Source organism: Nannobrachium achirus (assembly GCF_963921795.1).
Source record: "Nannobrachium achirus genome assembly, chromosome: 1".
Taxonomy (NCBI): domain Eukaryota; kingdom Metazoa; phylum Chordata; class Actinopteri; order Myctophiformes; family Myctophidae; genus Nannobrachium; species Nannobrachium achirus.
In genome coordinates, this window is record NC_137810.1 from 82,528,764 (window position 1) to 82,544,507 (window position 15,744).

At 39.7% G+C, this 15,744-nt stretch overlaps 1 protein-coding gene across 2 annotated transcripts; it reads right to left on the reverse strand.

Annotated features, from left to right (window-relative positions):
* Positions 1-7,089: 7,089 nt before the first annotated feature.
* LOC308284067 (uncharacterized protein) lies at positions 7,090-11,791 on the reverse strand. Of its 2 annotated transcripts, none has more exons than XM_080724605.1 (7): positions 11,636-11,791; positions 10,662-10,733; positions 10,125-10,196; positions 9,613-9,684; positions 9,249-9,323; positions 8,949-9,116; positions 7,090-7,672 (listed from the first exon to the last, which is right to left on the reverse strand). In XM_080724605.1, the coding sequence occupies exons 1-7, from the start codon at positions 11,679-11,681 to the stop codon at positions 7,497-7,499; spliced, it is 681 nt and encodes a 226-aa protein (XP_080580731.1). In that variant the 5' UTR covers positions 11,682-11,791; the 3' UTR covers positions 7,090-7,496. The 2 variants fall into 2 exon arrangements, with proteins under 2 accessions (XP_080580731.1, XP_080580730.1); XM_080724604.1 differs by having other exon boundaries at positions 8,931-9,116.
* Positions 11,792-15,744: the final 3,953 nt, after the last annotated feature.

A 15,744-nucleotide genomic window follows, 5' to 3' on the forward strand; every position in this document is an offset into this window, starting at 1 on the left:
TAAAGAAGTAAAGAAAATCTAAATCAGTGGTTCCCAAACCTTTTAGCCCGTGACCCAAAATAGAAATTTACCTTTTGCCCGGGACCCAAACTAGTGAAAACAGCAGATCTACAAGCTCACAACGCGTTGCTTCGCGCCGATGGAAATCTTTGCTTTTTTTTGGCCTACTTAAAAACTAAATGTAGGAAACTAACTATGAGGGGACCCATAAAAATGTTTCCGTGACCCACAAATGGGTCTCGACCCAGTGTTTGGGAAACAGTGATATCAAGTGCATAAATTAACATACTTTTCAAATGTTTGGTATTTCTGTATTAGAAATCACTGTTTTGAGTGGTCTCATGTAATATTCTAATATTTTGAGATAGGATTTTTGGATTTTCATGAGCTGCATTCCATAAAAATCAAGATAAAAGCAAAAATGGGTTTTGAATATTTCACTGTGTGCGCAATGCATCTAGAATATGTGAAAGTTTCACTTTTTAAATTATATTTCAGAAGAAAATTAACTTTTGGACAATATTCTAATTTTCTGAGAAGGTCCTGTATATACATTACCTCTGCAAGCGTCAGGTTATTTTTCCATCGCAAGGTGTTGCAAAAACCTTCAACTGAGACCTGGCACTCCAGAGAGAGGTAAAGAAAGAGTTCAAGGAGAGCTACTGAAAAAGCCAGTTGTGGTCTCTCAGGCGACGCAGGCCACAGCCCATATTTGAGAAGTGTACACACTTCTGATTCACATGTACACAGGCTGACAGTGAAGCTGGACAGCTTGCCTAGAAGGAGTAAAATAGTCAAAGGATTGCTTCTTTTCAATTATTAATTAAATACATGTACAGTGGGTAAAATAAGTATTGAACGCACCAACCTTTTTCACAGTAAACATATTTCCAATGATGCCATTCACATGATTGTTTTAACATACATTGAGATATACTCAAACTCAAGTAATCTGCATGTAAAGAAATGACAAAGATTAAGTCCATGCATAATTCTATGTGTTATAATGTGGAATAGCACAGAAAAAAATATATATATTTGTTTGCACAGATAGGAGGTAGGAATACTACATAAGTCAAATGGTGGCTAGCCTTTCCTTTCCTAACTATATTGGTTTTTTTTGTAGTCTGTTCATTACTTTTTTCTGTGCTATTCCACTTTATACCACACAATTATGTATGGACTTCATTTGTGTGTACATCTCAATGTATGTTAAAACAATCATGTGAATATCATCATTGGAATTATGTTTACTGTGAAAAAGGTTGGCGTGTTCAATACTTTTTTTTACCCACTGTGCATTTGAAAATGCATTTACATCACAATATGCTTTTTAATTGGGGAATGTTTTTATTTTATTTTATTTTTTTACAGATATTAACTATATTTGTCAAACAAACCTGTGTTCACGACAACTTTTATGTCCCTAGTGTAGACTGAATGGGAAATGTGTTCCTCTGACAACTGCATGGCAAATCCATACAAGGCTGGCTCATAACAGGTTTTCTACAGAAAAGGGGCAAACAGGAAAAACCAACTCTAGATTAATGTCAGATTATCTCAGATAACCACGCTGCTGTAACAAAATGCAATTCTATAATGTAAATGTCATGAATAAGTACTAACATTCCATTTCTCGGGTAGGTGTAAAGAATTCCTGTGGATCGCCTTGACACAATTCTCACAGAAAACAGCTGTGCTGCTGCACTCCAGACAGCGATATTCAGCATGTTCTTGGCACATCCCACAAACATTTGACAATGGTGAGGCACATTCAAAAGAGACACGCAGCAAATCACTCCTAACTGAATCCCAGGCTTGGATCTTCTTCCTATTGGATTTGCTGTAGCCAGACTCTGCACTAGTACCACAGCTGTCTTCATCATTCTGTTCTAGAGGTGTGGTTGATGTGACACAGACAGGTGAGCTTAATTGACTTGACCTGGGATGCTTGTTGTTTTTCAAATATGAGTATTTAGCAGTCCCACTACTAATGCTCCTCCTCAGGACTTTTATCTTTTTCGTTCTGAAACAAGACATGGTGACTTCATTGTGGAATGGAATCTGTAAAAAGAAAACAAAATACATATATATATAAAAACATATATATGTATCTATATATATATCTATATATCTATCTATATCTATATCTATATATCTATATATCTATATATATATATATACACGCACATACACACACAATATACATATATATCTACATATACATATATATATCACACACGTAAAAGATTGTACATTACTCAATATTATTGGTAGAATATACATCAGATAATGCACAGATGTCCATTTATCATTGCTCACCAACATGGCTGCTCTTACATAAAATTGAGCTACCGTGGAAAGAGAAACTGATCAGTATTCCCATCCTACAGTCATTAACACTGAAAGCCTCACTGGCGAAGCGACGCAATGGGAGCTAAGCAAACACTTCGGCATGCGATGCCGTTGTACGGCGAAGCATACACCCACCCATTGTTTGTGAGAAGTTTGCAAAGAAGCACTGCCCCAATCCAAACTCCAAGCGCGTCCAAAACAGGGAAACACCTAACCTCTATCCATTACATAATTGTTTTGAGGATAAAATACCGGGTAGGTTTAGATAGGGTTCCGTTTAGATACGTTTTCATGTGAAAACATGGAAGATTACAGCCTCATACGCGCGGGCGCAAAAACCGGGTGCGTGGCGTCTGTCCGATGCACCAGAGATCCGACGCCTGCACAAATCAGACCAAACCTAAACTAATCGCTAACCTAAACCTAACCTTAACCCTAAACCTAACCCCTAACCCTAACCTTAAGGTTGTTACGTTAAGGGTAACCTTAAGGGTAAACTTAACCCAAAAGTCCAGCACCCTATGTCGGATCTTTGTGGCTTCGGACAAACGCGTGCCCTCCGCCAACCCCCACATCATTCATTCATTGTAGTAAGTAAATGCTAAACAACATGACGGTGGTCAGATAAACACACACTAGATAAACCTTACCTTATTGATGAATCTAGTCGCCAAGATGGACAATAAAAATATTAAAAACGATACGCATTTAACTCTTATTTAGTTATTCCCCGCCTTCGTCGTGCTGCAGCTCTGTTAGCGCTGTGATGTGTGCACTGCTCTTGTTATGCTGACTTCCTGTATTTGACGTCATTATGTTAGTGGTTGCCAGATAGTGATAGATGTAAGCTCCTGGGTCCATGAAAACCAACCCAAAAGAAGCCACAGTGCATGACTCCACCATGAGCCCCAGAGACCCAGGCCATTTATTATTATTATTATTTTCAAAAGAAAATAAATAAAAGAAAACTCTACCACACAGCTATTTGAGAACAGCCGCACTTGTAGACCTGCTACTTTTTTATTATATTTTTTACCTTATATTTAGAATGAAATCTTATGAGCAGACATGCAGACATGGCAGCACTAGTCATGGTTTCTTCTTTGCGTCCAAAGTCCCCCTCCCCCACCACCACACGCACACGCACACACGCACGCACGCACGCACACACACACACACACACACACACACACACACACACACACACACACTCACACACACACACACACACACACACACACACACACACACACACACACACACTCTCAATTCAAGGGGCTTTATTGGCACAAGGAAACATACTGTCTATTTGCTAAATAAAATACATTATATATATATATATATATATATATATATATATATATATATATATATATATATATGCATACATATATATATATATACATACATATATATATATATACATACATATATATATATATACATACATATATATATATATATATATATATATATATATATATATATATATATATATGCCACAACACATGAATACTGTGACTGGCCACGCAGGCCAGGCATGAATGGTCAACAGTTCTGATTGCCAATAAACACACAGTGAAGCACTTAGACCCTAGCCTAACCCTAACCCTAGACGAACCCTAACCCTATGCACCGTTCCTCCGAAAACTAACCCTAAACCTGACCCTTACCCTAACCCTAACCCTAAACCTAACCCCTAAACCTGATTCTAACACTAAATCTAAACCTAAGTCGGACTTTAGGTACGTTGGAGGGTTGTCACCAGCAGTCCTAGGGTAAGGGTTCAACTTCCGAAGGTCCCTGTGGGAGGAAACGTTTGGATAATCATTGCAATGAGCTGATTCTGGTTTTGTATTCACTCCATGTGCTCCGGAAAGCTAACCCTAACCCCAGCTAGGGTTAGAGTTAACAATGGAAGAGGGGTCTAAATGTATCTCAGTGCAGAGGTTACTAGCTCTGGGAAAGTAAACAGCCTGCCTGCCTGCCTCTCTTGTTTGCCTTCCTGTCTGGCAGAACTTGAGCAAACATATCTGATTGCCAATAAACGAATAGTGAAGCCCTTAGACCATAGCCTAACCCTAACCCTAGGTTAGGGTTATGCATGTAGAGGTTAGTAATGTAGCTCTGGACTGACATACTATATAGTGGGTTAGGTTAGGCCCTAACTCTTTCAGTTAGGGTTAGGGTTGGGTAAGTACCTGGAGAACACAGACATGATACCCGAAAACTGGAGTGGGTCCAGACTGTACCCCACTGGTAAAAGTGGTTTAAGTGTGGAACATACAGTATGACCTGGGGGACATAGAACTGACCGAGTAATGATATGGTTGCTTATACCTACAGTAACCATTATATTTCACAATCACATGTACACCTGTGATACAATATGATAAGAGTAGATGTCTCCTGGCCTAGTGGGTGTCGTACGCATACTGTAAAGATGCAGTGTAATCTGTAAATGTAATCTACTGGTGAGCTAGTCAGATATATAGAGGAAATGCAGAAGCCATTGCAAAGTGTGACCTAGACTGCAGGTCCCACATGGAGACATGTCGGAATGGAAACATGTCGGAGACATGTACCCCAGAAAAACCTAGCATATTGGCTAAGAACCAGCTTGTTTGAATGGCCTGTCCATTAAATTATGAATTTAATCTACTGTAGCCCCATATCCATTGTCAATGACTAGATGTATGGATGTATCAATAGACTATTGACTGTATATGACTGTAATAGGCTGCTGCCTTGTCAGTCAGGCTACAACAACTACAACAAGGTTCAAGGTAACTTTCATCTCCCATGGGATAAATCTGTCTTGGACATACAGGCTTACAGCAATACATACAAAAAACTAAATTACAGTAAGGCACACCGTGACTCGTACACACCCACAGGCGTACACATCAACCTCCCTCAGTAATAGCACCATAAACTCTTCTGTCTTCGTGTTGATTTGTAGGTGTACACCATTTTAAAAACCTGGCCATCTGGCCACTCCAGTTGTATGGCAACTGATGGTACAGGTAGTGTGGATAATAGAGTAGGCTACTTCCCAGTTGTCTTGACACAAACGTACCAGAGCTAATCATGTGACATTCATCCAAGAACAGAGATTGAGCGTTTGTGAACTGGGTGGTGGTGCTTGATGGCTACTTGCACAAAGGACTGACCAAGTCACCTTTTCTCATGTCATTGAGGTGGGTGTCAACCCCCAGTTCATCATAGGATGGGACGGGTTGACACTAACAGTCTGAATCTAGCCTGAATCAGAGCTTGCAGATCTGATCTGAGACACATGAGATTCAGGCTGCCATGTGGCTAGGCCCGGCCATATATTGGGAAGAAGGAGTTCTTCAGGGTATAAAGCTTCTTCAGTTAATAGTATGGAATGCATAGGTGCGAGGGGGAAGGGTTTACATGATTACACTTCGTTCTACTCCTTTTCAAGCATTTATCTTGTTTATGTTCAAAATTAACAAAACCATTCATTCTTGATCCTCCTCTGTGCAACTACCACATTGTCCTCATCAGCTTGTTCAGTTTGTTGAGATCCAGGGGTGGAAACCTAAGGCACGGGTGCCGACATCGGCACAGCAGAGGGTGATCACTGGCACATTGGCAGTGATCACCCTCTATGAGATAAGAGACACGTAGGATTTTTATTAATATCAAAGGCGTATTCCTATTATTATTTTTTAAAGAGTAGTCAGTTAAATGAAGTCCCCTCACATCTATATATAAATCACATCCAACACATAATTCTGCATTCATTCTAACTCCTAACTCTGACTGGGGAGGGAGTCTAGGAGATAGATGTTATTGTCTAATTTTGTCTATAGTCTAATGGTCATTACATCCTGATGTGAACGACAATATTCCCAAAGAAGAAAGAACAGGTTGTCATATATAACCTATGGACAATCTAAATCGGTTGGAGATTTTCTATTTTGATGTGGTGTGTTGCAATGATAATATGGCACACTGACTCACAATAAAATGAAAACTTGGCACTTCGTGTCAAAAAGGTTGACAACCGCTGAGATAGACTGAACATCTGTAGAAACCAGTTGCAAACATTTAAGGACATGGCTGTTGTCGGTCCAGCAAAGCTTATTGGTCAAGTTTGCCATTTATGGCTCCTTTGAGGTGTTGATCTTTGAAGGCCATGACTTTAGCACCGCTTAACCACCTGGACTGGATTCTTCACCTTTTTAAATCATTTATTCACTTGGGTATATTCAACTCTATGTGTAGTTACTGTCAAGTAGTCTGTGTAGTGTCACCCCCCCCCCTCCCCCACCACCACCAACATATATCTCATTTGTGATTATCTTTTCAGCAGAGTTGGTGTAATACCAATCAATGGCAATATCAGATCAAATCCAAAGTACCAGTACATTAAATCATGTCATATGTACAAAGACATTAAAATGTAGACTGCACACATTAATATTTAAGCCGTTAATCGTTCCCTCATACATTCGGACAGGAAACCTCATCACATACCATTTGTCTAGATACACAACTTATCTCAATATGTTTACTTCGAAAGCAGTTACAATGTAATTGGGTTAACATTTCATTTCCCTCATTAGTTTAGCATAAATGAATTTACAACATACTCGACTGTTAACGCTTTCTTTATTGTCAATCATACATACTCCACACAGAAAGGCCCTTTTATCAGGTCCACTTAGGGTTAACATGTAAAAAATAAAAATTATCCTCTTACGGTACTTGGCATCTTCAAAAGGAAAAGAAAAAACAAAGGTTTCACATTTTTCACATCAACCAAACAGCTCACACTCATGCCTCACACTCAGGGGTGGACTGGCCATTTGGTGTACAGCGCATATGCCCGGTGGGCCTTCAATATTGGGGCAGTTTGGGGCCCTAAAAATGCACCAAAATGCCCTTTGGGGCTCTATAAATGCACCAAAACGTTCTGAAATGCCTTTTAGGGGCCTGCAAATGCACAAAAATGTCGCCAGGGCCAAAAGGTGGACTCAGTCTGCCCCGCTCACATTAAAAGCAAACAGTGTTGTGAGTTGATTTAGCATGTGTTAAAATGTTGCCAATAATGCGTTCAACAGTTGAATGGCCAGCACTACACAGTACACTGTGCCGAGCCCCTAAAATTATAGGTTTTGGCATTTTTTACACAAATTGTTTTTAAAATCACAGGCCTTGTGAGACCACCTCTCACACAACGTGCATAGCAGCCAGCTTCGCCATTTCTTGATCACGTTGAGGTGCGGGTCGTTGAACACACGAGAACACACGCAGCATGTGTCTGAGTTGGAGGTCACTGAATCTGTAGGATGGATAAACGATGTTAATGATATGGAAGCACATCATCTGCCAGCATTCCAAAAATAATGATTCTACAGACAGCAGCTCAACTTACAAAAAACATTGTTAACGTGTATGAAATGCAGTGAAATTAACTGCATCTCAGTCACTTGTATCTGTAAGTTGAGCGGCTGTCTGTAGCATCTCAAGTTATGTTATTATTATTTATGGAGTAAATATTAAAGGGATCCCTGGCTAACGAGACAAATATGCCTCAATATGTTATAATTGCCCTCTATAACAAAAATAAATTGTTTAAAACACCTTAAATATTTAATTTATTTGAGAAACACATTATTTATTTTGAGAAAAACATTTTAGTTATAGAGGACAAGTACAATGTATTAAGGCATATTTTTCTTATTAGCCAGGGATCCCTTTAACAGTGGTCAAGCCAGAACCAGACTGCATTTGTCAGAACCAGGAGGGATTTGTACTGAAATATCATTATCATGGATTAAAGTGAAGTAAATTCTCAAGACTGAACAGGTTTGTTAGACCAAGTGCTAATATGTGATTTGTGGGAAAACTGAAAATTTCACAAGGTTTTCATTTTCTTCTACGAAATATCTGTAATCGGGGTTATCTTAGAATAGCAAATAACGGAAAATAGGCAATCTACAAGCTTACAATACGTCGCAGCGCGACGTATTGTAAGCTTGTAGATTGCCTATTTTCGGTGCATGACATGCCGCCATAGAAGACACATTGAATTCTATGAGATCCAAAAGACTGAAATCAGCCCTGGGAACTGAGAACTTTAATCCATGCATTATCTAATCAATTCAAATAATATACATCTGTTGAGGAAGATAAATGGTTAGACTGGAATAGAGCAAAATCGATGATCTTCAATCTCATATCTGGGCTAAAGGGTTACTCACTCCCTGCCATATGAGAGAGAGAGAGAGAGAGAGAGAGAGAGAGAGAGAGAGAGAGACAGAGACAGAGACAGAGACAGAGACAGAGACAGACAGAGTGCGTGCGTGCGTGCGTGCGTCCCAGTTTTACTGAGGTTGAGGTGAGAGTTAACCCCAACCCTAATATTCTCAATTTAACCTCCGTAAAACTATAACTAAGCCTGAACCAAACCCTAACCTTGACCTCAATAAAAGTATGCGTAAACCTAACTCTAACCGTACCCTCATTATAACTGGGTGGTGATGGTGCACCTGGGCGTTGAACTTGAAGAAACCGAGCGCTTCATAAATTAAACTTACTGAGACACAACAACTGACCGTTTCCAGATGAGGGGGGAGACGCAGATATGTTGTCTGCCTTGTTCTTCTCTGAAGGGATTGGATCTGAAGCAGACAATGTGTTGTCTGCCTTGTTCTTCTCCGAAGGGATTGGGTCTGAGGCAGACAATGTGTTGTCTGCCTTGTTCTTCTCCAAAGGGATTGGATCTGAAGAATAGAATAAGTTGAGGTAGAATAGAATAGAGCTATAAGAGATCAATCTCAAATCATGCCTAACATGTAACAAATGAACCAATGAATGAAAACATCTGCCATGTGACCTACTATTGGTTAACTCACCATTGACAGCTCTCAGGGCTGCTACAGAAACGTCAACTGACTTCTGGTTTCCTTGTTGCTTTGCGGTCATTTGATCTGAGAAATGGATGAAAGATGTGCAAGAATATAAGAACATGAAAACACATTCTCTCTCTCTCTGCCACAAAAAGTTTGTAAACTTAACTTTGGTCGATTATATCTCCCCTTTAATAAAACCAATTGGTATTGCTTTTTTTTTCACTTTTTTCGTTGACTTGTCACCTTTACAACGAGGTATAGCGTGTTTAAGGATCGGGCATTCATGAAAGGAGCAGCCCAGGTAAACGTGTGGCCATAATGGCAAATTGATGGTATTCAGCCTTGCTTTCTAGGTAGGTCAACTCACCATTGCCAGCTGTCAGCGCTGCAACTGAAGTGTCAGACTTCTGGCCTCTGCGTTTCTTTGAGGTAATTTGACCTGAAAATAGAGGAAAGACATGCAGCATTTTCATTTAGTTTTATTCATAGTCTTTTGAATAAAATTCATTTAGTTTTAGTCATATTTTAGTCATCTGTAATGTGTTTTAGTCAACTAAATATCATGCAGTTTTAGTCGACTATCAACAGCTGATTTAGTAGACTTATTTTTCGGGCAGGCCTTGATGGCGCTGTAATGGGTGATTATACACTTGGTTACATGCTGAAAATAGCCGACATACAGGCCACAACGTGAGTGTGTAGATCTATTTTCAGCATGTAACCAAGCATAAAATGACTTGTCCTTTCCACTAGTACCTCCCTTAACATTTTAGTCTAGTTTTTATTTGTAGACAAAATTGTTATTATACTTAGCCCTAGTTTTAGTCAGAGTAGCCTAGCATTTACTCCACACATATTATAAATGACACAACAACTGACCATTTCCATCTGAGGAGGGAGACGCAGACGATATTTTGTTTGTCTTCTTCTGCTTCTTTGAAGGGATTGTATCTGAGGGATAGAATAATTTGAGGTAGAATAGAATCGATGTAGAATAAATAAATCTCAAATCAGGCACAAGTAGGGCTGTCACAATTATTACATAATCGTCTAATCGCGATTATTTGACATTATCGCAATTAATTTGTCATAATCGTCATTATCGTGAATGTTGAAAAATGTCAGAAATAGTGGAAATAGCAGATCTACAAGCTCACAATGCGTCTGTCAAATATGTCAGTAATTTCATTGTGTATTTAGGTTATGTGTCATATCTGCAATGTGCAACTTCAAAGACTAAAAGCCAAACAGAAATGTAATTATCAATGACAAAAACACAATTAAATTGTTAATCGCCAATTATTTGAGTGACAATTAATCGTCATGTAAAATGTAATATCGTGACAGCCCTAGGCACAAGTTAAAAATGAATGAATAAAAGCATCTGCCATTCAACCTACTAGTAGGTCAACTCACCAATGCCAGCTGTCAGCGCTGCAACTGAAGTGTCAGACTTCTGGCTTCTGCGTTTCTTTGAGGTAATTTGATCTGAAAATAGAGGAAAGACATGCAGCATTTTCATTTAGTTTTATTCATAGTCTAAAATGACTTGTCCTTTCCACTAGTTCCTCCCTTAACATTTTAGTCTAGTTTTTATTTGTAGACAAAATTGTTATTATACTATCACAATGCGTCGCATTGTGAGCTTGTCAATCAACTATCTTCAACGGGAGCTTTCCCTTCAATAACAGAAAAGGTCTAGAATTGAGCCCTGAGGGATGCCCATATGGGGTTCATGTGGTTAAAAATATATATTTTTATTATTGCGATAACGATGGCTTTCATTATAACATGATAACTTTTCATGAATTAAAATCCTGGCGTTTCTATTAGTTTGGATTCTCAATCGATGAGGTCGCAAGTCCAGTTTCTGAACTGCCCACAGCCCTCCTATGAGACACAGACCAAGTGGGAAAAAATGTGCCAATGTTTCATGAACATTGGTGAGGACCAATTACATGAAGATAGGTTGAAAAATCGGTGAAGTCCTCCTTTAAGTTATTTGAATCAGAGATGAAAAGGACCACACAGAGGCCAGCAGTCGAATCAATTAATTCACTCTTATTACATGGCTTGGTTGAATGCTCAAATCTGATTTGTCAATGGGCAATCATTATTTTGGGATAATCACCATTCCACTCTCAATAACAGACAGCATGCCTAATCAAAGCCTTAGAGCAGCAGCTGTGCTCAATGCTCAGCTTTATGCTGTAGCAGCCGACATGACATAAAACAAACAAACACACAATGCCATTTACAACTAAATGTTGCTATCAACTATGGAATATATCTTCTTTTCATTACCATAAGCTCTGAGGTGATGCCCCCCTCTGCTGTGCGTCGGTGGGCATCACCTTGTACAAATGAAAATCCCCAATTTTAATACTGACCGTCCACAACTGGAATCAATGGACCAGTGATTGGCATATTGTGCATCAGCTCTGAGGAACAGTGACCACCTGGAGAGAGGAAGATCAGAATCTGTAGTGTAGGCCCAACGTCAATGTGAGAGACTCATAGTAGAGGTTAGAGGTTGGATCAATACATTCAGGCAGGTTATTTTACCTTGCCATACTCAGTGTCAATTTACAATTTACAATTTAGGCACTTAGCAGACGCTCTTAATCCAGAGCGACTTACAATAAGCATAAAGCAACAAATAAGCATATAAGCAACAAACAGGAAATGCATAGGCTAAGGCATAGGTAATCCTAGGGGCAAACATCACTACATGGCATGCTAACTAAGACACATCCCTACCTGACATGCTAACTAAAACACAAATCTACCTAACATGCTATCTAAATAATACCACTATCTAGCATGGTGTCTAAGTGAGACTAAGTGCCAAGGTGGAGTCTGAACAGGTGGGTCTTCAGGTTCCGGCAGAAGATCGGGAGTGAGTCTGCCGTCCTAAGTGCAATGGGGAGTTCGTTCCAGAGTTTGGGGGCCAGAAGGTGTCAAGGCAAGACATCGAAAGTACAACATTTGCCGATATAACTGAAATAAGGCCATGCTAAATTATCCTATTACGATACTGACCATCCACAGTTGGCAGCACGGATGCAGTGCTATCTTCCCCTGTCTCTCAGCAACCATCACCGCCTGGAGAGAAAAAGGTCAACAGACTCTACAATATAGACCGGCATTGACAAAGACAACCTATACACGAGTACCCTCCCTTTTTCAGAAACCCCTACCATTTTGTCACATTCCAAGGCTGTAATGATAATTCAGCTGCCGAACCTCGATCACATCACAAGAAACGTCAACACTTAAACCCTTTATACTTTATAATGAAACAAATACTTAAGTCAACTACAGTCATCTATTAAATGATCAACCTCAACATCAAATCTGTGCCAAAAATAAACAATGCTCAGGCTCACAATGCATCGTGAGCTTGTCGATCTGCTATTTTTCAAAATATGCACGAAAGAGGAATGCTAGAGTTCAAGCGGTTAGAGGAGTGCTGCATAAAAGAAACATACCTAGTTCAGTTGAGGACAGAATGGACATGGCTGTTTCAGGCTGAGGTTCCACAGATGGACCTATAAGCAGTCGAACAAGAAACATCTCATTATGGATAAAAGTGAATAACTACTAAAAAAAACTAAATAATTTAACCATTGTAAGTAACCCTTTTGTAAAACTGACCATAAGGGACTGGCACCAGCTCCAACTCCAACTCAGCACACCCCTCATCTGTGAACGAAAAGGACCAGACCTTGTCATCACTGGAGTACTGATGATATTTACCGGTAGAACTAAAGGGATTTTCACACAGAGCGCGTCTGATGCGCCTTGGTAATTCATTTCCAGTGAGAGGCGTGTGTTAATTTTGGACGCACACAGAAAACGAGGGGCGACAATGCAAGCGTAAAAACGCAACGCAAGGTGCAGTGAAATTGTCGCACACTGGAGCTGTAGGAGAGCTGGAGAATGTTCATCTTTTTTTCACACTAGGCGCAAAAGCCCCGACGCCCAGGTTGTCGTGTGAATCCGCGGTGATTTTTTTAGAACATAGGTGCTGATCCATGTGACAGTGCCTGCGTTTCACGCTCCGTGTGAAAAGCCCATAATTCTATAAAATAGAACCTATAAAATATGAAAATACTGACAAAATACCTAATATTAACACAATGAGATGCATTAAACAATGAGATAAATTAAAACTATGGAGAACCCAGAGCCATATTGTCTGTCTTCTACTCAATTAACAAAGTATGCGATTATTTCAAATAATAAAAGAAATCAGTGTACAACACTTCTTTTGGGGATTATATAAACGTAATAAGCTGGATTTCAATAAAGATCACTCATTCAACCTAGTATAGACATTACAAATGATATATTTAAAGACTGACCATTGACAGGTGAAGAAACAGGGACAGAAGGGTCTACTGGCTCCTCAGCAGACTGGTGAACTACAAAGAGCAAAGTCGGACTTTTTCACCACTAATGTAAAAATCATTTTGACACAGATACAAAGATAACTGGTGCAAACAACAAAGTTTAGCTTACCAATTACGTTGCAGGGGACAGTATTATGACAATGATAAAATGCATATCCAATGGTGCAGGAAAACCTTACTCATATTGCTCTACCCATTAAGGTTCTACCATTAACTTTTTATTTTTAGGATTCAAGTCTGTGCCAATCATAAGATCACTTACCTACGTGAAATGTCAAAGTTTCAGAAGCATTCAGAATACTTTCACGTTGCTTTCTGCCATACTGAGCTGGCTTTCGCAGTTCATCGATGTCTGCTGGTAGCCCAGTAGCCTTTATATGGACCGTCTTCCCAAGACTTTTATAGGGCACCCGACCCTTTTCCCCAGCCTCCTCTAAAATGACAAATTGAAATGTAAATACAAAAACACATTCTATATGAAACCAACGGCTGATAGCCACTTAAACAGTAAGTTCAATGAATATCCGCACTCTCTCGTGATGTCTCTTTATATATTTAAATATATAAAGAGACATCACCAGAGAGTGCGGATATTCATTGAACTTATTGTTGTATCCTCCAGAATCTGCACCCTGACACTCTAGAGACTCATCAAGAGTTCCAAAGTAGAGCGTGCCTGTTCCAAACCCCTGAAGCCACTTAACAGATCATTGTAGTCTGCCAGTTTTCATATGGTACAGACTGGAAACACAATGATTCTGTGATTGGTGAGTGCATTCTAACAGTCTTCATTTCAGCTGCAATGGACATGAGTTTCATGCTCATCGTCTTCTGTGGGAATCCCCAAAGAAAAAATACAATACCACCAAAGACCAAACTACAGTTACGATGGTGGTGGTGTCTGTTTCAAATAACTGACAGTCAAAGTTATAAGAGTGTCAGTGACTTGACTCTGGTGTCCTCACAAACACCAGGGTCTGTAGGGGGTATTATTAGGCCACCTCCAAACACTGCAGATGTGATAGTAGCTCATAACATATTACCATAGATGTGTTTTAAATAACTACCATACTGATTGGTCAACATAATGTTTGATTGATTTGAGTTAGTCCTTATTGTAGCTTTGAGAATAGCTCATTAGTTAACTCATTGGATAGCACTGAAGACATACTTACGGTATTTCTTATTAAAAAGATCCTGAACACTTTTTACAAGGGCAGCATTTTTTTCCTTTGCGGATGCCTTGGAGGAACAAGCTCCTACAAAATGTAATGGGGAGAAAAAAAAATATTAAGAAAATTAACAAATCAACTCCCCCATAGACAAGTGTGGGTTTATCGGTGTGAATGATCTGTATGCACCTTTAAAATGCAGTGCAAAGTCATCGCTAGTGTCAGTGGCCTCCAAGAAAGATGTTGCCCGTTTGCTGGCGATTTCCTCCACCTCAAGCTTTGCTTTCAGGGTGTCGAAAAGCAGGATTACACTTTCCACCCCCAAATCCTCAAGAGTGCGAACCTTTAACAAAATGTAGGTAACATTTAAGAGCCATAAATGAAGATGAAAAAAAAAGTGCTGGGAAAAGGGTACTGTAATTAAGTGTGCCTGCCAGAATGGCAAAACACTTCTTGGATTCTAAAATACTTAATCTTTATTTCTATATTATTCTTCCCACAAAACAACGCCGCGTTATTTCGCCCGCACGGTTGACGAAACCCTGGCGATATATACATCAAAACGTGCGTCTCGGCCAGGGCAAGGGTGCGATATCTCTTCATGCCGAAACGCGTTACCGTGGCGACGTAATTCGCAAAAAACGACGCCAAAAAACCCCATTGACTATCAATGGGGGAAATCAGAAATATCACCTCACTTTGGACCTACATTACTCTGGCATACTGACACGCTCACACGGCTTTCGACTTTATCGTGGTTCAAACCGTATTCGAATGCGTCGCACGGTTTTTCCGCAATGGCAGTTTGAATATTGGCCGTATTGACCCGCACCAAGTCTTCAAAACTTGACTTTATCCGGCCGTCTCGAAACTTGGCGAGTCGCAGGCACACTTGAAATTTCTTAGAAATTT

Coding starts and splice junctions, on each gene's coding strand:
- LOC308284067 (XM_080724604.1), bottom strand. CDS start 11,681: ATGCACAATATGCCAATCACTGGTCCATTGATTCCAGTTGTGGACG. Junction 9,117..9,248: donor AGCCCTGAGAGCTGTCAATG/GTGAGTTAACCA, acceptor TCTATTCTTCAG/ATCCAATCCCTTTGGAGAAG. Junction 7,673..8,930: donor CGGTCAGTTGTTGTGTCTCA/GTAAGTTTAATT, acceptor TCCATCCTACAG/ATTCAGTGACCTCCAACTCA.